The 27,022-nt window shown below is 41.2% G+C and overlaps 1 protein-coding gene across 1 annotated transcript in view; it reads right to left on the minus strand.

The window, feature by feature from the left end:
- Window positions 1–27,022, minus strand: part of baz2ba (bromodomain adjacent to zinc finger domain, 2Ba) — a 322,339-nt gene that overhangs the window by 63,607 nt on the left and 231,710 nt on the right. The window contains exons 16-21 of the mRNA XM_078552234.1: window positions 23,677–23,742; window positions 11,078–11,143; window positions 10,609–10,653; window positions 10,315–10,341; window positions 8,388–8,453; window positions 2,303–2,443 (exon numbers count right to left, since the gene is read on the minus strand). Of these exons, the coding sequence (XP_078408360.1) occupies window positions 2,303–2,443; window positions 8,388–8,453; window positions 10,315–10,341; window positions 10,609–10,653; window positions 11,078–11,143; window positions 23,677–23,742 (411 nt within the window). The remainder of the gene's footprint in view (window positions 1–2,302; window positions 2,444–8,387; window positions 8,454–10,314; window positions 10,342–10,608; window positions 10,654–11,077; window positions 11,144–23,676; window positions 23,743–27,022) is intronic.

Here is a 27,022-nt window from a genome sequence, read left to right on the forward strand (position 1 = left end):
TTAATCCTGGAAGGCTTGCCTTGTCCAGATTGGCACGTAATGCAATGGGAGAAACCTTCATCACCTACATTAAATCCTGCCTTACCCTTCTCCCCATTTTGTTTACTCAATCTTTTATTTAAATAAAGCAAAGCTGAATTTAATACCTCTAACTTTATCTCTGCTAAAAACCATACTTCTTAACAACTTTAATAAATCAATGCTCTTCACTTAACTCCGCACCAGGCTCGCAGCAATGCAGATTCTCTTTGTTATCCTGAATTATTTGAACAACTTTGTCAATCAGCCTTTTTGCATCCTAATTAACCCGGTAATTCGGCAAATCTATGTCCTTTCTCACTCTAGTAAGTTATAGAGTCAGAATCATAGAGTAATACAGCACAGAAACAGGTCCATCAGCCCATCGTGTCCATGTCGGCCATCAAGCACCTATCTATTCTAATCCCATTTTACAGCGCTTGGCACATAGCCCTGTTTGCTCTGACACTTCAAGTGCTCATCTAAATATTTCTTAAATGTTGCAATGGTTCCTGCCTCTACCACCCCCTCAGGCAGTGGGTTCCAGATTCCAACCACCCTCTGGGTGAAAACATTTTTCCTCAAATCCCCTCTAAACCTTCTGCCCCTAACCTTAAATCTATGCCACCTGGTTACTGACACATCCACTAAAGGGAAAAGTTTCCTCTATATCTATGCCCCTCATAATTTTGTACACCTCTGTCAGGTCCCCCCTCAGCCCTCTTTGCTCTAAAGAAAACAACCCTAGCCTATCCAGTCTCTCTTCATAGCTGAAATGCTCCAGCCCAGGCAACATCCTGGTGAATCTCCTCTGCACCCTCTCCAGTGCAATCACATCCCTCCTATAGTGTGGCAACCAGAACTGCCTGCTGTGGCCTAACTAGCGTTTTATACAGATCCAAGATAACCTCCTTTTTCTTATTTTCTATGCCTCGGCTAATAAAGGCAAGTATCCCATATGCCTTCTGAACCACCTTATCTGCCTATGCTGCTGCCAGCTGCCTTCAGGGATCTATGGACATGCACACCAAGGTCCCTCTGATCTTCTGTACTTCCTAGGGTCCTACCATTCATTGTGTATTCCTTTGCCATGTTAGTCTTCCCAAAATGCATCATCTCACACTTCTCAGGATTAAATTCCATTTAAATAATGGTGCCACATTCGCTGTCCTCCAATCCTCTGGCACCTCTCCTGTGGTTCTGAGACTAAATCTTTTTCCTTATCATTGCACTCTTCTGACCATTATTTTACCCAAGCCACTGGCAGAATATGGTAGAAATCACATGTTCATGTGCTCCATACACTTGACAGGGCAATGGAAATCTAGTTTTTTTTCTCCTTACAATTCTTCAAAGACAGCTTCTTAATGTTTCTCCTTGATGACTACACCCTTAGTTCCTTTTTTATCTACTGACAAATGTGCAGCTCACCACCACCTTCTCAAGGGCAGTTAGGGAAGCTCATTAAATGTTGGCATTGCCAACGATGCTTGCATCACATGACCGAATTAAAAGGTGTCTCCTCCATTCTCAAAGATTGACGCAGCTGAAGCTACTGTCATGAAGCTTGATATCTTCTTTTCTCCCAAATATTTATTTCCCCTCAACAACTTATAACTTTCTATAAAGGCAAAACACATCCAAGAATTGAATAACACTAATATCTGGGAAAGTAGCTCCAAACACTTTTCTTACGCTTGGTCAAATAAAGATAAACTTGTCAACAGATATATAATGCTTGTCTCATCTCTAACCTCTCTCCTCCACTATTTCTTGTGTCTCCATTTTTATCAATGCTACTTTGATTAGCACTGGCCTGAACTTTGAACTCATTTCTTCTAAACTGCAAATAATCACCTCTATATATTTTCCTCCTCTTCCCCTCCCTCCCACCCCACCACAACCACCCGTCCCACCCCACCCACCATATGGGTTAACAGTCTTCTATTGTAATTTAGTTCATTTCCAAGATCTCAAAGCTCTTTGGCTTTTCCTGTCACCAATAATCATTTTAGCTTTTAAATCCAAGATTGGCATCACAATCAATATTTCTTGATTTATATAATGCTTTGTTTTACTTTTTTTAAGACTGGCTGTGTCTCAGAACATCTTGTTTCATGCTATAATTATCTGGTCAGAACACTAAAAATTCATTAGACATGATACATTAATTTCAAATTATGCATGTATATATACAAATACCCAGTTGAATAGTAGACCCGATAGGCAATTGATGCAATTTTTGGGAATCAAAAAAATTGATTAATTCTTGTAATAAGCTTACCTTATGATCTGACAAACACATATCTTCATTGGGTTTCTTTAGCTCCTTTGCCATTTGCAGCTCCAATTTCTTCTGTTCTAATTTTCGTTCTTTATTTAAACGTTTCTCAACCTTCTTCTCCTGCTTTAGTCGCTCCTTTTCCTTTGAGTAATAACAGATTATAACTTACTTACTTTCTTGTTAACATGTACTTGGTTCAAAATTTAATTCAGTTACAATGATCATTCAAATTTAGAAACTTAGCAGAGCTACACTCTATAATCATGAATTAGCAACTTTAAAAGTAATATGTACTAGCGGATCTCTGTGGCATTGCTAATGGATTTTGCATAGATTGTCAACAGATATGTAATGCTCGTCCCATCTCTAACAGCAAGACATGTTCCCCTATCACCCCTGTGCTACTGACCACATTGGCTCCCAATTAAGCAATGTCTTTATTTTGAAATGCTCATCCTTGTTTTCAAATCCCTCCATGGTGTTGTATCTCCCTGTCTCTGTAATCTCCTCCAGCCCCACAACCTGAGATATCTGCACACCTCGAATTCTGGCCTCTCGGCATGCAACAATCACGTGTGATTAAGCGGCAGGAGAAGCTTTTCAGTAGTGAAACCCACCGTCAGCTGGTGGGCTATAAAAAAGTATCTCCTTGTCCAACAGGGAGTTTGCAACCAGGGAATGAACTGGTGTGATGCCAGGTACGTAGGTCGTTATGTACCAATGACTGGTGGATCGTATCAAATAGCACACCCCTCCGGCTATTCGCAACAGGCAAAGTACTGACCATACTCAATCAGACCATGCTTGCAAAACTTAAAACACAGTGTCCAACATTAAACGTGATTCCATGATTGGGCAACGCTTGCTAAACAATCCTGATTGCACTAAGAATTACACAGGCAGCCAATTCATGATTATTAGTCAGACTCGCAGTGTGGCTCACACGCAGGGCCCTGTCTTTTGCAAACATTGCACCTTTTTCAACTGAACAAAAGCTTGGTGGACAGCCATTCCATGGTTCATTTCCCATGGCAATGCCTTGACCAGAGTTGACCTGCCTAGTTTGAATCTAAACAAAAGCTTGGCAGTTAACTATTTCTTGGTCCATTCTCCACAGCCAGTGCCTCTACCTATCAGAGTGCACTTGCCAACTGATCAGCACTCTCATCTCATGCAGTATAAATTGTTGGTCCCTTTGAGATTTGGCATTCTCGCGAATCTGTCCTGATGAGTGTAAGATGAAAAGCTTCGACAGCATGTCTCTTTTTTCAGCAATACTCAAGTTCTGCACTACCTAGCGACTAATTAAAATTTTGTAGGCGAACTCAACATTCTGTGATGAAGGACTCTGCCTGTCAATACTCTGAGATGGACCCACATTTGGATAGTACTGATGATGCCCTCATTTTCTTAACTTGATCGACTATTCCAGCCGACCCTCTGTCTCACTACACTCAGGATGCCAGGCCCTTCCCACTTCACTTCTCCATTCCCCTGACCTCACCCACTGTCCTCCCCGGGATTCCTCTTCCACTCCTCCATATCTCCAATCCCACTCCACATCCACTCTCCCACCCGACTCACCTGGTCCTGAACCTCCATGCAAGCTGCCATTCTCCTGCTGCCCTCCCTTGTGCCATAGAGTTAAACAAAGAAAACCGTTGACCTTACACACAACTACACAAAGCTGAATGGTGCACGCCACATTTAAATAAACATGAAGCGAGTGGCACAAAATCCTCATGCGCCACTGACTTTATCTTGAAACTCATTTTTAAAAAGTTTCATGCTAATGAGTATTCATGGCATGCAAATATATTACATGTATGAACCCACCACAGGCCAGCATGAGGTTCAACACACCACAACCACAGTGCTGACTTTATCCTTGCATCTCAACCCACCATTGGAAAATCGAGATTTCGCATTCCGCCTAATTATGTCATGCCATATGCCAAGTTTCTCACTCTTATGAGCTCCATAAAATCTCTCTGCCCCCCCCAACCCCAAAACCCCGATGTATTGTGTTCATTCTTTCTCAGTGTTAGCTATATTTCCAGTTTGATATAATATACAAATGTTGATAGTTATTTACTCATAACTAACATTTGGATTTATGAATAATAATGGTCCCACCAGCCCTTATCTTTGAGGAACACCATGTTTTATTTCCTCCAATCTAAACAACTACCCTTTACTGCTACTCTGTGCATTCTATTCTTTTTTAGCCAATTTGCTATATCAACTTATATTTATGCCTTTAAAATAGAAAAGCAGCCTAATGTGCATAATAACAACAATATTAATAAAAGACAAAATCAGGAAAGATGACCAAAAGCTTGATCAAAGAGGAGCATCTTAAATGAGGAGAGTGGTAGAAAGGTGGAGAGGGTTAGGGAGGGAATTCCAGAGCTTAGGGCTGTGGCAGCTGAAAGCACAGGTGGAGCTATTAAAATTAGGGATGCTTTAGAATATAACTTTTAGCTTAGGAATTGGAATTTTTAAGTGGACAGATGGAAAAACATGATTAAGAACCTAGTGAACCATCCTGAAGTGAATGCAAATCAAACAAGACTGAGTTAATTACAGTTAAAATGCAACCTGCATTTATCTTAAAAGGTCACAGTTGAAAGTGAGAAAACTTAAACAATGGGTGGCCCATCTCTGGACCTACTGTTAGAACCAGGGCATCTATCATTATCTAAGAAAAAGATTTAGTTTACAGTTGAAAGAAGCTAAAAGCAATGGGTAAACAATGAAGTTCCTTGGTGGGACTAACAATTCTGGGAAAGAGGGTCATAAACTCAATTAGAGATGTAAGTTATTCATATGGATTACAGAATCAAAGGGGTTGTTTTGAAGGTGAAAGGTGATTGGTTTGTATTTCTGTTTGGAACACCCCAAAGCATGCCACACTGTCATAGAGATGGGCTGTGTAGATTAGGGAGGTTCCCTTGTTAATTTTTTGTGCGGTTGCTCACAGAAGCAAGCAGTCAGCAGTTCAGTTTCTGAACATACAGAGATAGTTGCAGCTCACTGAGTTGAAGGAGCAAGAGAGATAAATGTTAGCCAGACCTGCATCTGAGGCAGCGAAAATACTAACTTCATCGTTCACTGCGTAGAATATGCGTGATCAGTTTGGAGACAGAGTTCACAAGGGGAAGACAGGCTGTAAGATTTGCCTAGCTTAGAGCTTGAGGAGGAAATCTACAGTAACCCTGATAGTGAAAACAACCAGTTAACTTGGAGAACACACTGAAGCCTAAGCTTGAGCTGAGGAGTCCACAGACGTGAGATCTTAAAGGAAATTGGAGGGCCACTTAGCCAAAAGCTAATGGAAAGATCCCCATAAAATTGTGTACCTCGGAGAATAAATGGAACACTGAGGAGAAATCAAAGTGAATTCTGGAGGGCTGTAGCATAACTTTGAGTTGGTCCCTGAAGATGTGAATGAACCTTCAAGATCTCATAAAATAAGGAAACTCTTGGGGGGGAGGGGGGGTTGGCAAGTAAAAATAAAATTGGATTAATAGCATATGTAGTTGTAAACTATAGCCTTAAGTCGTGCTTGCTTTGTTTAAATTTTATTTATATACACAATAAAGTTGTTTTTTGTTTAAAAATGTGAAATCTACTGGTATAGTTCTTTCTGTTAATTACTAGGTGCTTGAATTTCTCTTTTAACATTAACAATCTCTACAGGGATTATAACAATACATATTGGCAAGGATACCAAAGATAACTCTCCTGCTGTTCTTTGAATTAGAGTTACGTCCACCTGAAAGAGCAGATGGTACCTTAGTTTACCATATAATCTGAAAGACTCCCTCAGTACTGCACTGGGGTGTCAGCCTAGTTTGTTGTTTTTAAGCCCTGGAGTAGGTCTTGAACCCACAATCTCAGAGGCAAGCATACTGCCAACTGAACCAAAGCTGACATGTAGGGTGGAGGATCATACACAGATTGGGAAGGGCAAGGTATTGGAGGGGTTTGAAAACAAATTTTAGAGTTGTGACATTGCTGGATGGGGTGCCAATGAAGGTCAGCAAGCACAGCTGTTATGGTGAATGAGATTTGGAGTAAGTTAAGATATGGGTCGCAGAGTAGCCTCTCAGCTATTTAACCCCTGACAACACATGCCCTGATGTTCATCATGATCTTACTGTGTGGCACATTATCAAAGGCCTTTTTAAAATTTAAGTTACCTTTGACATATTCAGCATTACCCCTGTCTACTCAATCCACTGCTTCTTCAAAGAATTCTACCACGTTAGTTCAGTATGATTTAGCCTTTCAGGCTCCATGTTGACTATTTATTTAATTTTGTGTCTCTAGATGAGGCATGGAGGAAAATAGATTTAGTCCCAGTAGACAGGTGGATCCAACTAAAGAGATCAGGCAAGATCAGGAGTCACAATTTTTAGTTGTATAAAGCCAGATCTCATCTGGAATGACAAATAAGATTAGTTTCAATTGCCTAATAGGGTAACAGAAAAATTTCCCAGCGATACTCTGACATTACTAAACTGGCATGGGTCTTTATCTAGTATTCAGGGTGGATGTGGAGAGGATGTTTCCTCTTGTGGGAGAATCTAGAACTAGGGGTCACTGTTTATAAATAAGGGGTTGCTCATTTAAGACAGATGAGGAGAATTTTTTTCTCTTAAGGGTTGAGTGTCTTTGGAATCCTCTTCCTCAAAAGGCAGTAGAAGCAGAGTCTTTGAATGTTTTTAAGGCAGAGCTAGATAGATTCTTGATTGACAAGGTGGTGAAAGGTTATTGGGGGTCTGCAGAAATGTGGAGTGGAGGTTACATTCAGGTCAGCCATGATCTTATTGAATGGCAAAGCAGGCTCGAGGGGCCGAGTGGTCTACTCCTGCTCCTAATTCTTATGTTCCTATGTTCGTAGTATTTCATCTCTCCCAGAAGATCGCATGTTTTTGGGTGGGGTGCGGAGTTTATATATTGTTATATACAAGGCACCACGATTGTGGGGGACAGGCTGGGATGACCAGAGGATCTTTTCTGATCCATCATTATTTCTATCTTCTTTAGAGGAGTTTCTTGCGCGCACCGATAACATTAAATTATTAAAGCAATTATGTTGGAATGGTGATTTTTGACATTTATGTTTTAACAGTTGATATTCGGTGTATTCGCTAAACCCAAGTAAACAAAATGACGGCTGAAAGCAATGCGAAATATCACAGAAATTTATTTTGTTGCAGGCTCCAGGTTACTGGTTTTGAAAGGTCAGCAATCTTATTGTATGATTTTGGGATGCTTGTTCTTCACAGAGTGGCAGCTTTTCAGTTAATGAAACTTTTTTATTGGATCAAATACGCAATTGACTATATGTGGAGCAATCAACAGATAGTGGTTATTTCAGCAAATCATAATTATTACACTACAGATACACAATAACTTTGAAATGTGATGCCTTTTAGACAAGTGGCGCAATGGAAAAATGTTCGATGCAAGGTACTTAACAGATAAATACAGGTAAAGATATCAAATAATAATGTACTTAAAAATATAATAATTTGGATACATGGGTGATTCAGAGAAAGCACAGGTCTTCAAAATAATTTCAAAGAAGTCTAAAACCTGAGGTAATTAAAAATGCAGTTGAGTTTCACTAGGACAACCCCATTTTTAGAAGAATAGATCAATCAATCAGAAAATGCATAACTGATTCTGTATAAGCCTACTAAAAAATTGTAGGCCATTGAAATTACAAGCAAAAATTAAAAACTACTGTTGACATAAGACCAACAATGCTCAACAGATACTTCTGTGGAAAAGGTGGATTTAAACACTAAGTGAAATACATAATCTGTGTTATCATAGTGTTTCTATTCGAGTCTCAGTTTAATTAACACAACTCAACCATAGTTAAATACAATTTTAGGTGCAGAAGATCCTGGTCTACAACAGAGTTAACCAACTATCTATACATAAACTATGTGTAATATAACAATTAAACATTCCTGTTTTACAAGGATCCAGAGGAAATATACCTTAAACAGTAATGGTCCTTTCAACTGAATCAAGTATTAAGATTCTCTAACACACTGTTACTTACTTCGGCCTTCTTCCGGGCTTCCATTGCTTTCATGAGCATCATATGTTGTCTTCTCCTCTCTTTTTCCTGACAGTGCACAAGATAAATTTCAGGTTTAAGTGGTTAGACTATACATTAATAACAATGTTTAAGTTGCAAAAATTTAGTTTTACTATATTTAGCATAAGTTAGACAATAGTGAACAGTTTACAATAAAAACGGACAATGGCCAAGTTTGTGTACATTTTAGTTGAGGATTAGGAAGTAACATGGACAATCAAAAGCAAAACAGAAAAAGCAACAGATGTAAAGACAGTGTAAAACGAAAGCGTATGCTTTAAGTTATGTACGTAGTTCTTGGAAAAGCAGAGCAAACCAGTGCGATGCTTCTCCATAGCTGTCAGGTATAAAGCGCAATGGTCGGCTTCAACAGGCTAATTACCTTACATCTGCTTCAGACGCAAAACATTTAGTAAAAGGCCAATTAGTATAAATATCTGTTGTAATTAGCCAATTTTGTAACATTTATTACCTGCATATCTAAGTTTTAAATGCAAGATTAGAATTAGCATTCCAGAACATCAACTAGAGGAAAAATATTGAGCTATCCCACATCAATTTTATTCAAGAAGAATTTACTATTTTAGCATGTTATGCTCATATTCCAGCAAACAAAATTATTGCTTTTACCAATTTCAAACCACTGCCAGAAGTTTCAAATTTAGAAAGTAAACCTTTTTGTGGAGTGCAGCAGGGTCACTGAAAAGTTATTCTATGTCACTCTTGCTTTTCCTCTCATTCCCCCTCTTTTTACTCTTAGTTCTTCACTTAACATCAATTTCACAATCTTTATATTAAGAATCTTAGATTCTATATTATAAATTTCCACATGTCCACATTTACAATGGAAAATGCCTTTGTAAAGTTAGGTGGAACCTCATGCCTCAGTTTTTCATTTTCCAGTTCCTGTACTGCAGGCATACTCCTAAGCCCTAGCCAACTCTACTTTTCTGTTTCTCAAATTGTCATATGTTTTGCTATTTAACTAGAACTAACAATAGATAATATAAAAGCATATTATTATAAATCTTATATTAGCATGCTCTGCTCAAATTATCCCACTCTCTTTGATCCCACCTCATCTAAATATTATAATTGGTGTAGGCCATGCGCAATGCCATGGACTAGCAACTAACAAAACAATTGAACCCAAAGGAGATAGGCAATTCTCTATAAACTAGAAATGTTACAATGCAAAGTAACTGCACGGAAACTTGTGGCTTTTAGCAAATTTTTTTTGTTTTAGATTTGCTGGTTCGAGGAAGCCAAGATCATCATAAGATACATTGTGAATAAATTCACTGATGTAATATCATGAAGTCCACTCCACTGATAATATGAATAGAAACAGTGGATGGGGACAATTTTTATCATTCACAATGACACATGTATGTCAGCTGCTCAGATGTTTCTGACCAGCTGTCTTCAATTTACTAACAGGGAGAAGGAACTCAAAGCAACTGTGCTTAACTGTGTGAAATTTGGTTTGCTGGAATGGCATTGTATTGGGATGTAAAGAATAAACTTTAATAGAATGTGGGCAAGGAAATGAATTGTGTTAAAAATCAAACATTTAAATGGTATTCTAATCATTTCTGAAGGAATACATCGAATTTTAGGGCTTATATATTTATCCTTTTGTTGTCTCCTACAAAGAGGCAAAGTTATCTTTTAAGGAGACTGTTGAACATGGAAGCTACAGTTGTTGATTCATAAAGTTTTTTTCGTTTGAAGTTATAGCAGATGTATGCAATGCACTGTGCTGTAAAAGCCATGCAGAAGTATGTAGTATGACAGCAGCCAGTGCTACACTTTATGCATTACTATGACAACCATATCACAACCAAATCACGATGCGGTGTTAGATGTACAAAAAACATACCCATACCATATCTAGTCTATGCCTCTCCAACTCCTGGTAGAAAGAGTTGGCACATCATTATGAAACAGTAATCACAAAATGATAAAACCAGTTCATATTATAAGAAAAATTACTTTCCCAATACCAAAGCAAGGCAACTTAACTTGAGGAAAAATTACATTTAATTACAATGAGGTAAGATAAATCTTTGTAGTTTGAACAAATGTTTACTTCAACATATTCCCCATAGCTAAAGAAGAAATCAGACAGCAGAGCAAAAAAAATCACTGAATAATGTACAGTATAGATAAATTTACCAACCTGATGCTTAAGGAGAACAGCTTGCTGCCTTCTCAATTCCTTCTCCTTAAAAAGGAATAGAATATATAAATTCTTGAATACATCATTTATATACAAGAATGAACAGTGAAGCAAGAGACTAATTGAATGGAGATTACAATTCAATAATATACCAATCAATGTTCCCTGACTGGCATGAAGTGTAAGATTCTGAAATTAATAAAAGGTAAAAGCAACTTTGTTTTGAATTACCTGTAGAGAGGAACAACCAAACAAAACTTTCCATATTAAACAATATAATCGAATGGCATGCCACCACGAACAAGGTCCTGCGATATTACTGTCTAAATTATTTCCTCTATATTTTAGTTAGGGTCCCTACATAATTCATTGAGTATCATTACCTGAATATTTGTAATACTTAATTACATAATCTCCCTACACAATTGCCCACTGAAGTTCATATGTCTAGAGAGCCATCTAAACTAACCTTCATCCGTTTCTGGGCTTCCAATAATTTTGCATTTGCTGCTTCTTCCTTCTTTTTCCTCTTAGCCTGTGCATGCAAAACAGGTCTGGAGGTCACGCAAAAAGCACTACTGGAACTTGAAACAATCTCAAGCTTTTAAGAGTTACACACTATACAACACAGCAAAGTGCCAATGAGCTAGAGTTTCTACAGAACTTCAGCTAGGATACACAGATCACGAATATTTCTAACAGCTTAAAATTTCACACAAAACATATATAAACCATCATTACAAATAACTTAAATGCTTGGAGAGATAAAGAAAAGGTTTTAAGGGCTATTCAAGAACTCCCTCTCTCAGGACCAAAATATTTACAATGCTATACCACCAGAAGTATGAGCATTCTTAAAACAGTACAGGACTAATGCCCACCAACAGCAGGGACTGTGTCCAGCAAAATGGTAAACTTCATTTAAATCCATAACATAATGTGTCCTAAGAAGAGGTCATCAACTAGAAACACTAACTCTGTCTCCCTCTTCACAGATGCTGCCAGATCTGTTATTTCCAACATTTTCTGTTTTTAATACAGTTCCGACCAATCACTTATTTTATGTCACTCGATCACATCCAGAGGCTAACCAAGTCTTTTTGTCAATGGATTATCACCAGAATGGAAGAACCTGCAAGGATCACCAGGGTTTCCTAAACCATGGGTCCTCACCTGGGGTCGCAAGCTCCGAGGCAGCAATGGCAGCTGTCATGCATAAACTGATGCAACAGAACTGGGAATGGAACTGAAGTTCCATTACATGCGCACGCAGGATTCTTTGCTCCAAGGCCCCAGAGTCTTCAAAACGGCTGTAGACAAAGCTCTTGGCTCCCGCACAACAACCCCCTGCTCTTAATCTGGGGTCGCGCCAATTTTCAAGCGTGAAAATGGGGTCACAGCAGGAAAAATTTGGGAAATTTGGATTTATCACCAAAAGGATGTCAGTTACACCGCTACAAAGAACCAACTATCTTTCTTATTCTATTAAAACAAGTTTAAGACCCAGAATTTGCAGCAATAGCAGCAAACATCATAATTTAAACCTCTTTCATCTCAATCCTCCAGTGTTACATTCACACCAGAAAAATAATTAGAAAATGCTGCAGCAAACCTACATAGTGGCCAATCAGAAACAGCACGGCCCATGTCCAATACACATCCAAGACACCGGAACACAATACAAAATGGAACAATAGGTTATTTAATACTTCAATAAGAACAAAAGAATTGAACAATTTTTTTTTACAGGGGTTCCTTTTTTCATATTTTAAAAAAATGGTAAGTATGAACAGGGTTCATATTTTTCTTACTATGCAATCGATTTTCATGGTTTATCATCAGGCTGGCACAAAATTGCACCAGTCTGTTAAAACAATGGCTGCTCATTTTTCTTACAAATCACAGTATTTGGTTAATTTCACTTCTAGCAGCCTATCTTGAGAGTAAGTGGTGGTTGCTTTATTTGAAAAAAATAAATGACATTAATGTAAGGCCGGTTTGATAGAGAAAGACTGAACTTGTTAAATGGAGGAGTACAAGGAGACAAGTGCCTCTTTCACTTGGGGGCATTGTGCATCAGACACTTGGTTGACCAAATGTTTGGGTGGGGGAGCCAATATAATTACCTCAAAACTAACTATCTTCCAACAAACATCAAACATATTGGGTAAAATTGTTCACATTTCCTTTCCTGATAAAGTAGACAAATATGAAATATCTCTTACCCACACTGAACAATATCAGTAAGTCCTTGCATCTCCCGTTACTAGGGTTATGTTTTTAACTAAATTAGCATCATTCTTCAACATATAAAGTAATCTGATATCAAAATAGCTACATTTTAGTATAACTCCCCTTCAAGAGAATTTTGTTTATTGGGAATTTCATGCAAAGGGAAGGGTAATAAATGCTGGCCGAGACAGCAACGCCCACATCCCATGAATAAATAATTTTTTTATAGTGTCAAAACATGCTTAGTGATTGAATATTACTTCTGAGCCCTGCAACGCCATTCTCTAATGGTCAGTGATTGTGACAAATACATTGGTGTTAATTGAGCAAACCCAGACATTTTAACAGAGGAGTGGAATTCTGACAATTAACTCTTCAACATTTATGAACAAGGTCTTTGTGGAACAGTGAAAAAGTCTCAAAAACGTATGACCAGATGTACAAAATGGCATAATTCACTCCTGCCATAAATTCCTAGAATTTCTGCATCATAATAATGGTATACTCCACAGGTGCACTAATACTATGACCAAGCTTTCAGCAAATTCAGGAGGCCTTAAGATTTGAATGCATTATTTGTATTAAACTGCACTTATTAAAATAATACTTTAAAATATTTATGTCGAAACTGCACTTATGAAATAGTACGAATGTCACTTAATTTTTTCTGAAATAGGGTGTACCTTAACATAGGCAACAGGAACCATAAGCCAAAATTAGGCACCATGCATCAGGAAAACCTAAACATACATACCCATTAAGATTTTTTTACTCAGTTGGTGAAGCTTTGAAGAGTGATGCTTCCAGTAGTGCTCTAATGAGAAATGGCCCGAAAGGAATGTATTCAGAAAAAGGAAGCAAAATCAATGCAGCTTGTTCAAATTACTCTTCAAAAACAAGTCACACAAGCAATATGACCAATATCATCATGAGCAATGCCATCCCTAGGAAGAGCAAAGAGTCATATCATGTCTGCTCAAGTACAGGGTGATTCACAATTTCCGTAAAACAAGAGATCTGATGAATAAAACAATCTGGTCTCATCATCTCAAAAGCGAAGTATTTTATATCACCTAAGCTGCACACTATGTCTAGCACACTTCAATAGCATCACATCTTTCAAAGGCTTCAAATCTGCATGTGGGCTAAGGGAATCTCTAAACATCACATTGAACAAAATACACATCTGTTGAATGATCAATGAATTGTCCAGTTGACTAAATATAAATTAACAAAAATGTACCAGGAAAGGCCATGGAGAAACAAGCAAACATTAGAAAACCGAGCAATTCAAATCTCAATTTTCTCTTAAATCTACCATTCAGTTATACATACATTACAGCCTTGGTTCAAACGTGGACAAAACAGCTGAACTCCCAAAGTGCAGTGAGTGTGATTGCCCTTGACATCAAGGCCGCATTTGACCAAGTGTGGCATCAAGGAGCCCTAGCAAAACTGGAGTCAATGGGAATAAAGGGGAAAACTCTCCACTGGTTGGAGTTATACCTAGGACAAAGGAAGATGGTTGTTGGAAGTCAGTCATCTCAGCTCCAGGACATCACTGCAGGAGCTCCTCAGGGTAGTGTCCACAGTTCAGCCATCTTCAGCTGCTTCACCAATGAGCTTTCTTCCATCATAAGATCAGAAGTGGAGATGTTCGATGATGATTGCACAACTTTCAGCACCATTCGTGACTCCTCGAATACTGAAACAGTCCATGTCCAAATGCAGCAAGACCTGGATAATATCCAGGCTTGGGCAGACAAGTGGCAAGTAACAATCGCGCTACATAAGTGCCAGGCAATGACCATTTTTAACAAGAGAGAATATAACCATCACCCCTTGACATTCATTGGCATTACCATCACCGAATCCCCCACTATCAACATCCTACGGGTTACCATTAACCAGAAACTGAACTGGACTAGCCATATAAATAACAAAAACAAAAGTAGCTGGAAAAACTCAGCAGGTCTGACCAGCATCTGCGGAGAGGAATACAGTTAATGTTTCGAGTCCGTATGACTCTTCATCAGAACTAAGAAATATAGAAACGAGGTGAAATATAAGCTGGTTGAGGGGTTGGGACAGATAGAGCTGGATAGAGGGCCAGTGATAGGTGAAGGCAAAGAAGAGATTGCCAAAAATGTCATAGACAAAAGGACAAAGGGGTGTTGACGGTTGTGATATTAGCTGAGGAATGTGCTAATGATGACATTAAGAGTAGAAAGCAGGACGAGCAAGTGACAGATAGCCCTAGTGGGGGTGGGGTGGGGGGAAGGGATCGAAATAGGCTAAAAGGAAGAGATAAAAAAACGGATGGAAATACATTTAAAAATAATGGAAATAGGTGAGAAAAGAAACACATATATTAAAAAAATTATAAATTATTGGAAAAGGGGGGGATTGGAAAGGGGGTTGGGATGGAGGAGAAAGTTCATGATCTGAAGTTGTTGAACTCAATGTTAAGTCCGGAATGCTGTAAAGTGCCTAGGCAGAAGATGAGGTGCTGTTCCTCCAGTTTGCGTTGAGCTTCACTGGAACATTGCAGCAGGCCGAGGACGGACATGTGGGCATGAGAGCAGGGTGGTGTGTTGAAATGGCAAGCGACAGGGAGGTCTGGGTCATGCTTGCGGACAGACCAAAGGTGTTCTACAAAGCGGTCACCCAGTCTGCGTTTGGTCTCTCCAATGTAGAGGAGACTGCATTGGCAGCAGCAAATGCAGTAGACTAAAATGAGGGAAGTGCAAGTGAAGTGCTGCTTCACTTGAAAGGAGTGTATTGGCCCTTGGACGGTGAGGAGGGGGGAAGTAAAGGGGCAGGCGTTGCACCTTCTGCGGTTGCATGGGAAGGTGCCGTGGGAGGGGGTTGAGGTGTAGGGGGTGATGGAGGAGTGGACAAGGGTGTCCCGGAGGGAACGATCCCTGTGGAATGCCGCTGGGGGGGTGAAGGGAAGATGTGTTTGATGATGGCAACATGCTGGAGTTGGCAGAAATGGTTGAGGATGATCCTTTGAATGCGGAGGCTGGTGGGGTGATAAGTGAGGACAAGGGGGACTCTATCATGGTTCTGGGAGGGACAGGAAGGTGTGAGGATGGAAGCACGGGAGATGGGCTGGACACGGTTGAGGGGCCACTCCTCCATCACCCCCTACACCTCAACCCCCTCCCACGGCACCTTCCCATGCAACCGCAGAAGGTGCAACACCTGCCCCTTTTCTTCCCCCCTCCTCACCATCCAAGGGCCCAAACACTCCTTTCAAGTGAAGCAGCACTTCACTTGCACTTCCCTCAATTTAGTCTACCGCATTTGCTGCTCCCCATGCTGTCTCCTCTACATTGGATAGACCAAACATAGACTGGGTGACTGTTTTGCGGAACACCTTCGGTCTGTCCGCAAGCATGACCCAGACCTCCCTGTCGCCTGCCAATTCAACACACCACCCTGCTCTCATGCCCACATGTCCGTCCTTGGCCTGCTGCATTGTTCCAGTGAAGCTCAACGCAAACTGGAAGAACAGCACCTCATCTTCCGCCGAGGCACTTTACAGCCTTCCAGATTTAATATTGAGTTCAACAACTTCAGATCATGAACTCTCTCCTCCATCCCCACCCCCTTTCCGATACCCACTTTTCCAATAATTTATAATTTTTTAAATAAATATGTTTCTTTTCCCACCTATTTCCATTATTTTTAAATGTATTTCCATCCATTGTTTTATCTCTACCTTTTAGCCGATTTCGATCCCTTCCCCCCACCCCACTCGGGCTTGTCCTGCTTTCTACCCTTAATGTCATCATTAGCACATTCCTCAGCTAATATCACCTCTGTTAACACCCCTTTGTCCTTTTGTCTGTGACATTTTTGGCAATCTCTTCTTTGCCTCCACCTATCACTGGCCCTCTATCCAGCTCCACCTGTCCCACCCCCCTCAACCAGCTTATATTTCACCTCATTTCTATATTTCTTAGTTCTAATGAAGAGTCATATGGACTCGAAATGTTAACTGTATTCCTCTCCGCAGATGCTGGTAAGACTGATTAGTTTTTACAGCTATTTTTGTTTTTGTTTCAGATTTCCAGCATCCGCAGTATTTTGGCTTTTATCTTAGCCATATGAATACTATGACTACAAGAGCAGGTCATAGGCCAGGAATCCTGCAACTAGTAACTCATCTCCCGACTCTCCAAAGCCTGTCCCACCATCTACAAGGCACAAGTCGGGTGTGTGATGGAATACTCCCCACTTGCCTGGATGAGTGCAGCTCCAACAACAACCAAGGAGCTTGACACTGTCCAGGACAAAGCAGCCCACTTGATTGGCACCACTTAAACAATCATTCACTCCCTCCACCACTGACATACAGTGGCAGCAGTGTGTACCATCTACAAGATGTACTGCAGGAATTCATCAAGTCTCCTTAGACAGCACCTTCCAAACCCATGACCACTACCATCTAGAAGGACAAGGGCAGCAGACACATGGGAACACCACCACCACCTGGAAGTTCCCCTCCAAGCCACTCACCGTCTTGACTTGGAAATATATCACCGTTTGTTCACTATCACTGGGTCAAAATCCTTGAACGCCCTTACTAACAGCACTGTGGGTGTACCTACACCACATGGAGTGCAGCGGTTCAAGGCGGCAGCTCACCACCACTTTCTCAAGGGAAACTAGGGATGGACAATTAATGCTGGCCCAGCCAGCGAAGCCCACATCCCGTGAATGAATTAAAAAAATATAGCGACAAGTATTACCAAACCTGTTCAAACAATTCTCAGCATAGTTTCCGACCATTTCTTCACTTAAATAAGTGTACATAACTTGAAACAACTAAATGTAAAAACAATTTTGAAATAAAATCATGAAATTTAGCCCTAAAAATGGCAATAATATGTCAGAAATACTTCCAAGAACTTTTACATAGATCTACCTTTCAATCTGAAGCCTGGGATTGAGGTAGAAATTTCCCTATTGCCTTATACGTCACCCACGGAAAAGGCTACTCTATTCCAGGTGTGGCCTCACCAACACCCTGTACAGCTGCAACAAGACTGCCCTATTTTTAAACTCCAACCTTCTAGCAAATACAGGCCAAAATTCAATTTGCCTTCCTAATTACCTCATCTGCATGCTAACTTTGTGTTTCATGCACAAAAACACCCAGATCCCTCTGTGCTGCACTTTTTTGAAGTTTGGTAGATGCAGGAAGAATGTTCCCGATGGTGGGGGAGTCCAGAACCAGGGGTCACAGTCTGAGGATACGGGGTAGACCATTTAGGACTGAGAGGAGAAATTTCTTTACCCAGAGAGTGGTAAGCCTGTGGAATTCGCTACCACAGAAAGTAGTTGAGGCCAAAACTTTGTATGTTTTCAAGAAGGAGCTAGATATAGCTCTTGGGGCGAAAGGGATCAAAGGATATGGGGAGAAAGCGGGAGCAGGCTACTGAGTTGGATGATCAGCCATGATCATAATGAATGGCGGAGCAGGCTCGAAGGGCCAAATGGCCTACTCTTGCTCCTATTTTCTATGATTCTGTGATTCTCTCTCCATTTAAATAATAGTCTGCCTTTTGATTCGTTCTACCAAAGTGTATGACCTCACACTTTATTACATTAAACTCCATCTGCCAAGTTTTTGCCCATTCATTCAACCTATCTATATCCCCTTGCAGATTCTATATGTCCTCATCACAACATGCCCTCTCGCCTATTTTGTATTGTCAGCAAATTAGGATGCATTACACTCTACCCCCTCCTCCAAGTCATTAATATAGATAGTGAATAATTGAAGCCCTGGGACTGATCCTTGTTGCACTCCACTTGTTATGCATTTCCAACCTGGAAAAGACCCATTAATCCTGACTTTGTCTTCTGTGTGTTAACCAATCCTGAATCCATGCTAATACATTACCCCCAATACCGTGAGCTCATATCTTTTGCAATAACCTTTTATGTGGCACCTTATCGAATGCCTTCTGGAAATCCAAATACACCACATCTACCGGTTCCCCTTTATCAACTCTGCTTGTTTTATCCTCAAAGAACTCTAGCAAATTTGTCTAACATGATTTCTCTTTCACAAAATCATGTTGACTCTGTTTGATTGTGTTAAGCTTTTCTAAATGTCCTGTTATTTCTTCCTTAACAATGGGCCCCTCCAGCATTTTCCCAACGACAGATGTTAGGCTGACTGGCCTATAGTTTCCTACTTTTTGTCTCCCTCCCTTCTTAAACAGGGGTGTCACATTAACGGTTTTCCAATCCACTGGGATCCTCCCGGAATTCAGCGAGTTCTGGAATATTTTGACCAATGCCTCCACTATCTCTGCAGCCACTTCCTTTAAAACCCTTGGAAATATCCCCCCTCCTGGTGACTTGTCTGCCTTTTGTCCCATTAGTTTGTCAAATATTTTGTCCCTTGTGAAAAGACTGTTACAAGATCTTTCCTCCCATTAGCTCCTTGCTTATCTGATATCTTTGGTATGTTTATAGCGTCCTCCACCATGAAGATCGATGCAAAATATTGGTTTAAATTATCTGCCATTTCCCTGTTCCCCACCATCAATTCTCCAGTCGCATCCTCGAAGGGTCCCACTCTCACTTTAGCCACACTCTCTTTTTATATACCCATAAAAGCTCTTGCTGTTTGTTTTCATATTTCTTGCCAATTTACTTCCATAATCAATTTTCTTCCACTTTATTAGCTTTTCAGTCAATTGCTGCTGGTTCCGAAAAAATTCCCAATCCTCTGGCCTACCACTAGTTTTGTTGCTTTGATTGGACATTCTCCTTGACTACCTTTGTTAACCACATGTGGTTCATCCTTCTCATCAAGTCCTTCTTTTTGACCGGGATAAATTTTTGTTGGGTGTTATGAAATATCTGCTTAGATGTCAGCCACAGGTCATGCACTGACCTTCCCCTTAGTTTATTTTCCCAGCCCGCTTTTGACAACTCTTTCTTCATACCTCTGTAATTGCCCTCATTTAAGTTGAGGTTTGAGACCCGAGTTGCTCGCTGTCAAATGGAATTTGAAATTCTAACATGTTGTGACCGCTACCCTCTAGAGGATCCTTAACTACAATATCTCTTATTAATCCTACCTCATTACACATTTACTAAATCCTGGGTAGGTTCTGCAGCATATTGCTCCAAGAAACAATCCCTGATGCACTCTACAAATTCATCTACTATGTTGCCCCTGCCAAACTGATTTGTCCAGTCAGTATGCAGATTAAAATCACCCACGACAATTGTAGTGCCCTTCTTACCCGCCTCCATTATTTCCCGATTTATACATTGTCCTACAGTGAGGCAACTTTTCAGATAGATGACTGCCACCTGTGACTTCTTCCCCTTCCTATTCCTTATTTCCACCCAAACTGATTGCACCTATATCACTACTCATCATCGCACTGATACCTTCCTTTATTAACAAAGCTACCCCACCTCCTTTTCCTTTTTACCTATTTCTCCGGAACGCTGAATGTCCTTGAATATCGAATTCCCAGTCTTGGTCACCCTGCAACCACGTCTCTGTAATAGCTATCAAGTTATATCTATTTATTTCTATTTGTCCCGTCTACTCATCTATCTTGTTACAAATGCTGTGTGCATTCAGATAAAGAGCCTTAAGCTTTGACATTTTACCATTATTGCTCACTCTAATTCCAATTTCTGCTGTACTTTTCTGCTTATATTTGCTGCTCCTTCCTGTCACACTTTGATTATTGTTCACCTCTTCACTTATCTGCACCTCTGCTCTCTCGTTTCTTCCTGATTTTTTAAACTTCTCTTTAATTGAGCCCTCCCTCCCCCAACTAATTGAAGTCCTATCTCCAATCCTATTTATACGATTTGCCAGGACACTGATCCCAGCATGGTTCAAATAAAGCCCAAACGAATGGAACAGCTTTCTCCTTCCCCAGTACTGGTGCCAATGCCCTATGAATTGGAACCCATTTCTCCCACACCAATCTTTGAGCCATGCATTTGCCTCTCTAATCTTATTTACCCTGTGCCAATTTTCACTTGGCTCAGGTAGTAATCCAGAGATTACCACCTTTGTGGCTCTACTTTTTAAATTTAGCCCTGGGATGCTGTTGGCCCCTCAACAGAACCTCTTTCCTAGGCCTATCTATGTCATTGGTACCCAGGTGGACCATGACAACCAGATCCTTCTCCTCCCACTCCAAGTTCCTCTCCAGCCCAGAAGAGATGTCCTTAACCTTGGCACCAGGCAGGCAACACAGTCTTCGGCACTCTCTGTCTTTGCTGCACAGTATCTATTCCCCTAACTATGCTATCCCCTATTACTACATTTCTCTTTTCTCCCCCAACTTGAATGGCGCTGTGTACCATGGTGCTGTGGTCAGGTGCTCGTCCTCCCTGCATTCTGCCCTCCAATCAAGTCTCCGCCCCTGCCACAATATCAAAGTAGCTCTTATCAAAGACGTCCTTTGTGACAGTAGCCAAAATAAACTATGCATCTTTGTCCTTCTAGACCTGTCTGTAGCCTTTGACACAGTTGATCAGATAATCCTGCTCCACGCATCTCCACTGTCATCCAGCTGGGTGGAACTGCAATGGCAAGTGTCTGAAGCTGAACAAGACTGTTTGCAACTGAAAGACCTTCTGACCACCACAAACATTGCCTATTCCCACCTCAGTAACATCACCAAACTCCACCCCTGCCTCAGCTCAGCTGAAACAGTCATTGATGCCTGTCACCTCGAGACAACTACTCCCTCCTGGCCGGCTCCCACCATCTACAAGGCACATCAGGAGTATGATGGCATACTCTCCACTTGCCTGGATGAGCTCCAACACCACTCAGGAAGCTTGACACCATCCAGGAAAAAGCCCCTGCTTGATCGGCGCTTCATCCACCATCTTAATCATTCACTCCCTCCACCACTGGTGCACAGTGGCAACAGAATGCACCATCTACAAAATGCACTGCAGCGACTTGCCAAGACTCCTTCAACAGCTCCTTCCAAATCTGTGACCTCTACCATCTAGAAGAACAAGGGCAGCAGATACCTGGGAACACCACTATCTGCAAGTTCCTCTTCAAGTCACACACCATCCTCACTTGGATGCCATTCCTTCAGTGTCACTGGATTAAAATGCTGGAACTCCCTCTCTAACAGCACTGTGGCTGTGCCTACGTCACATGGACTGCAGCAGTTCAAGGCAGTGGCTCATAATCACCTTCTCAAGAGCAATTAACGATGGGTAATAAATGTTGGCCATGCCAGCGATGCTCACATCCCATGAATGAATGAAAAAAAATCTACCCTCTGTGAACTTGAGTTCATCCGAATCTCCGCTGCCTATGTCCTTACTCCTAAGTCCCATTCACCCATTATCCCTGTGCTCGCTGTCCAACGTTGGTACCTGATCTAGTAACACATCAATTATAAAATTCTCATCCTTGTTTTCAAGTCCCTTTGACGCTTCGCCTCTCCTCGTCTCAGTAATTTTCTCCAACCCTTCAATCCTCCAGGGTATCTGCGTTCACCTAATTCTGGCCTCATGACATCCACGATCTTAATTGTTCTGTAACTGGTGGCTGTATCTTCAGCTACCTAGGTCCTAAGCTCTGGAATTCCTTCCCTAAGCCACTTTGATTCTTTATCTCTTTTCTCCTTTAGGGTGCTCCTTAAAATATATCTTTTTGTCCAAGCTTTTGGTTGTCTGTCTTACATTGCTTAGTGTCAAATGTCTGCTTTACAATGCTCTTGTAAATATACCTTGGGGCGTTTTATTACGATAAAGGTGCCATATAAGTACAAATTGTTCGTTCAAACTGGGCAGTGAGAATTTCCAGCTTGTAACGATCAAATTCTGCATGATAGAGATACAATATGGGAGTTTTCAGCCTGTGCAAGTACACTGCCCAATGTATACCTCAACAATCCATCACACAACGAAGAAGCATTCAAAAAAGCAATTTGGCCTTTGTAGAGGATTTCCTTCCAGTATTCTGGATACCCTTTAAATAAACCTTCTGAGTTTTAAAGTTTGTAATGTTCGAGACATTTGGATGCTGAGCTGAGACACTGCAACCAGAGTTATTCAGCTAGCCAGGTCCATTTAGAATGACATGCATAAGGTTTTGCTCCTTGGAGACTCAACTACTGGAAACACTTTAACAAGAAGTGCCTAAGCAAGAATTGCAAAATCTACCATTTGGAAGAAAAGGAGAGAAAAATATATTTTCAAATAATATTAATAAATGAAATAATTTTTTTTTAAATTAGGGAAGGAGAAAATGAAATACTTACATTTTAAACAAGCACTGCAAATTCACAACACAAAGGTAGAACCAGAGATTGGTTACAGCACAGGAGGCGGCCATTTGGCCAATCATGTCTGTGCCCACTATCTGCAAGGGCAATTCACCTAGTGTCACATGCCTGCCTTTTCCCCGTAGTACAGAACAAAACTATTTCAAAATATGAATCGTGAACAAGGGGTTTTGGAAGATCCTAGTCACTAAGTAATTTAGTAATTAAACAGAGGTCATAGGCATCTCTCTCCATTATAGAGACAATTGGTTATATTTGGCTTGAGAGGCACCATTCCGCAAGCATGGGGCAAGGTGAGGAAGCAGGCCTCCATTAACAACCATTGGACTTAACTTTAATTAAACACTGAATCCTGCTAAGGCGGCCAGGCAATATCACCTGCATATCTCTTAAGATTCTGGAATAGCCCTTACACATGCACTGTAAAACACAAAATCAAAACTCTACAATCTAAACATCACATCAAATTACTAATTTTAAGTCTAAACATACACAAAAAATCCATGGGAGATTCTACCTCTAGAATTTGCTGAGCTCTCAGTTCCTTTTCCATTCTTATTTGCTGAATTCTTTTGATTTTTTCCTGTAGAGAAATATATACAGTACCAACATTAAAAAAAAGTAACTATTCTTTAAATTTAATAAATTAGCATAAAAAGTTAGTTTAGCAGATTGAACAAAAGATTTTACTGTAAATACAAATGGGCACAAACTTATGTTTCTTTAGATACCTGGCAATCTTAGTACCACACCCACAGGTGATAATTTCACTTTTTTTGCAGATGTTGATCAACGCAGCATAAAATGTCTTTACTGGGAGTTGAAGTCATGTAACCATTGGTCAGACCCTATTAAAGCTGGTTAATTTTATGTGCACAGCTTTTAGCTCTGCATATTCTGTGTGAATTAAATACTGTTGTTGCACCCATGTAGTATTAAGGTGATGGACATAATGCTAAGATGGCTATTTTTCTGCTGATTTCATCAAAATGAATCATCTACCTTATTATACTTTTACTAGTCATAAAATTATTCAATATTCAGTGGTAAATTATTTTCAATAAACCAGCAACATAATAAACAACTACCACTTATAAGGGGATGGAATAAGCTTTTTCTCCAGTCCATAAAGAGGCTGAAGAAACAGGATGCCTTTATAAAATGCTGGATACAGGAAATGCCTACATAGATTAAGGAGCTGAACAATGTTACGATCCCAGTAGAAACTGATAACTTTTTTTAAAAGAAATTTGAACTTCCTGTGAATGACTTAAGGATCACATGACAATGTAACAAACTGAAAGCAACATTAGCTAAACACCATTTCAGTAGGCCACATACTCTAAACTACAGAAGAGAGTTCCAATTTAACTTTTACAATGACCAAAAATCCCCCTGCCACAGTTATCTTTACTCTGTCCCTTAAGTGGACACTTCATTCTCCAGAAACAGTCCAAAGCTATTCTCAGTTCCTTTTTCCTTTTCCAGCTGGATTACTTCTACTCCCTGAACTGACGTTCACAGTGAGGGATGAATTGGAGATCCCTCCCTCTAGCCAAAGCTAGGTGGTCTTCCAGGGACAAAAACAGAATTACCTGGAAAAACTCAGCAGGTCTGGCAGCATCGGTGGAGAAGAAAAGAGTTGACGTTTCGAGTCCTCATGACCCTTCAACAGAACTGAGTAATATTAGGAGAGAGGTGAAATGTAAGCTGGTTTAAGGTGGGGGTGGGGGGGTGGGGGGGGCGTGGGGGAGAGAAGTTGTGGGGTGGGGGGGGGTGGTTGTAGGGACAAGCAAGCAGTGATAGGAGCAGGTAATCAAAAGATGTCACAGACAAAGGAACAAAGAGGTGTTGAAAGTGGTGATATTATCTAAGAAAAGTGCTAATTAAGAATGGATGGTAGGACACTCAAGGTACAGTTCTAGTGGGGGTGGGGTGGAAAGACTAACCGGGCATTAGAGGTATAGATTTAAAAATAATGGAAATAGGTGGGAAAAGAAAAATCTATATAAATTATTGGAAAAAACAAAAGGGAGGGGGAAGAAACGGAAAGGAGGTAGGGATGGAGGAGGGAGTTCAAGATCTAAAGTTGTTGAATTCAATATTCAGTCTGGAAGGCTGTAAAGTGCTTAGTCGGAAGATGAGGTGCTGTTCCTCCAGTTTGCGTTGGGCTTCACTGGAACAATGCAGCAAGCCAAGGACAGACATGTGGGCAAGAGAGCAGGGTGGAGTGTTAAAATGGCAAGCGACAGGGAGGTCTGGGTCTTTCTTGCGGACAGACCGCAGGTGTTCTGCAAAGCAGTCGCCCAGTTCACGTTTGGTCTCTCCAATGTAGAGGAGATCGCATTGGGAGCAACGAATGCAGTAGACTAAGTTAGGGGAAATGCAAGTGAAATGCTGCTTCACTTGAAAGGAGTGTTTGGGCCCTTGGACAGTGAGGAGAGAGGAAGTGAAGGGGCAGGTGTTGCATCTTTTGCGTGGGCATGGGGAGGTGTCATAGGTGGGGGTTGAGGAGTAGAGGGTGATGGAGGAGTAGACCAGGGTGTCCCGGAGGGAACAATCCCTACGGAATGTCGCCGGGGGGGCGGGGGGTGAAGGGAAGATGTGTTTGGTGGTGGCATCATGCTGGAGTTGGCGGAATGGCGGAGGATGATCCTTTGAATGCGGAGGCTGGTGGGGTGATAAGTGAGGACAAGGGGGACCCTATCATGTTTCTGGGAGGGAGGAGAAGGCGTGAGAGCGGATGCGCGGGACATGGGCCGGACACGGTTGAGGGCCCTGTCAACGACCGTGGGTGGAAAACCTCGGTTAAGGAAGAAGGAGGACATATCAGAGGAACTGTTTTTGAAGGTAGCATTATCAGAACAGATGCGACGGAGGCGAAGGAACTGAGAGAATGGGATGGAGTCCTTACAGGAAGCAGGGTGTGAGGAGCTGTAGTCGAGGTAGCTGTGGGAGTCGGTCGGCTTGTAATGGATATTGGTGGACAGTCTATCACCAGAAATTGAGACAAAGAGGTCAAGGAAGGGAAGGGAAGTGTCAGAGATGGACCATGTGAAAATGATGGAGGGGTGGAGATTGGAAGCAAAATTAATAAATTTTTCCAGGTCCCGACGAGAGCATGAAGCAGCACCGAAGTAATCATCGATGTACCTGACACTTCCCTTCCCTTCCTTGACCTCTCTGTCTCAATTTCTGGTGATAGACTGTCCACCAATATCCATTACAAGCCTACCGACTCCCACAGCTACCTCAATTACAGCTCCTCACACCGCGCTTCCTGTAAGGTCTCCATCCCATTCTCTCACTTCGCCTCCGTCGCATCTGTTCTGATGATGCTACCTTCAAAAACAGTTCCACTCAAGGTTTTCCACCCACGGTTGTTGACAGGGCCCTCAACCGTGTCCGGCCCATATCCCGCGCATCTGCCCTCACGCCTTCTCCTCCCTCCCAGAAACATGATAGGGTCCCCCTTGTCCTCACTTATCACCCCACCAGCCTCCCCATTCAAAGGATCATCCTCCGCCATTCCCGCCAACTCCAGCATGATGCCACCACCAAACACATCTTCCCTTCACCCACCCTGGCGGCATTCCATAGGGATCGTTCCCTCCGGGACACCCTGGTCCACTCATCAATCCCCACCTATGGCACCTCCCCATGCCCACGCAAAAGATGCAACACCTGCCCCTTCATTTCCTCTCTCCTCACCGTCCAAGGGCCCAAACACTCCTTTCAAGTGAAGCAGCATTTCACTTGCATTTCCCCTAACTTAGTCTACTGCATTCGTTGCTCCCAATGCGGTCTCCTCTACATTGGAGAGACCAAATGTAAACTGGGAGACCGCTTTGCAGAACACCTGC

This window comes from Cetorhinus maximus, chromosome 11 (genome assembly GCF_964194155.1).
Source record: "Cetorhinus maximus chromosome 11, sCetMax3.hap1.1, whole genome shotgun sequence".
NCBI classification, from domain to species: domain Eukaryota; kingdom Metazoa; phylum Chordata; class Chondrichthyes; order Lamniformes; family Cetorhinidae; genus Cetorhinus; species Cetorhinus maximus.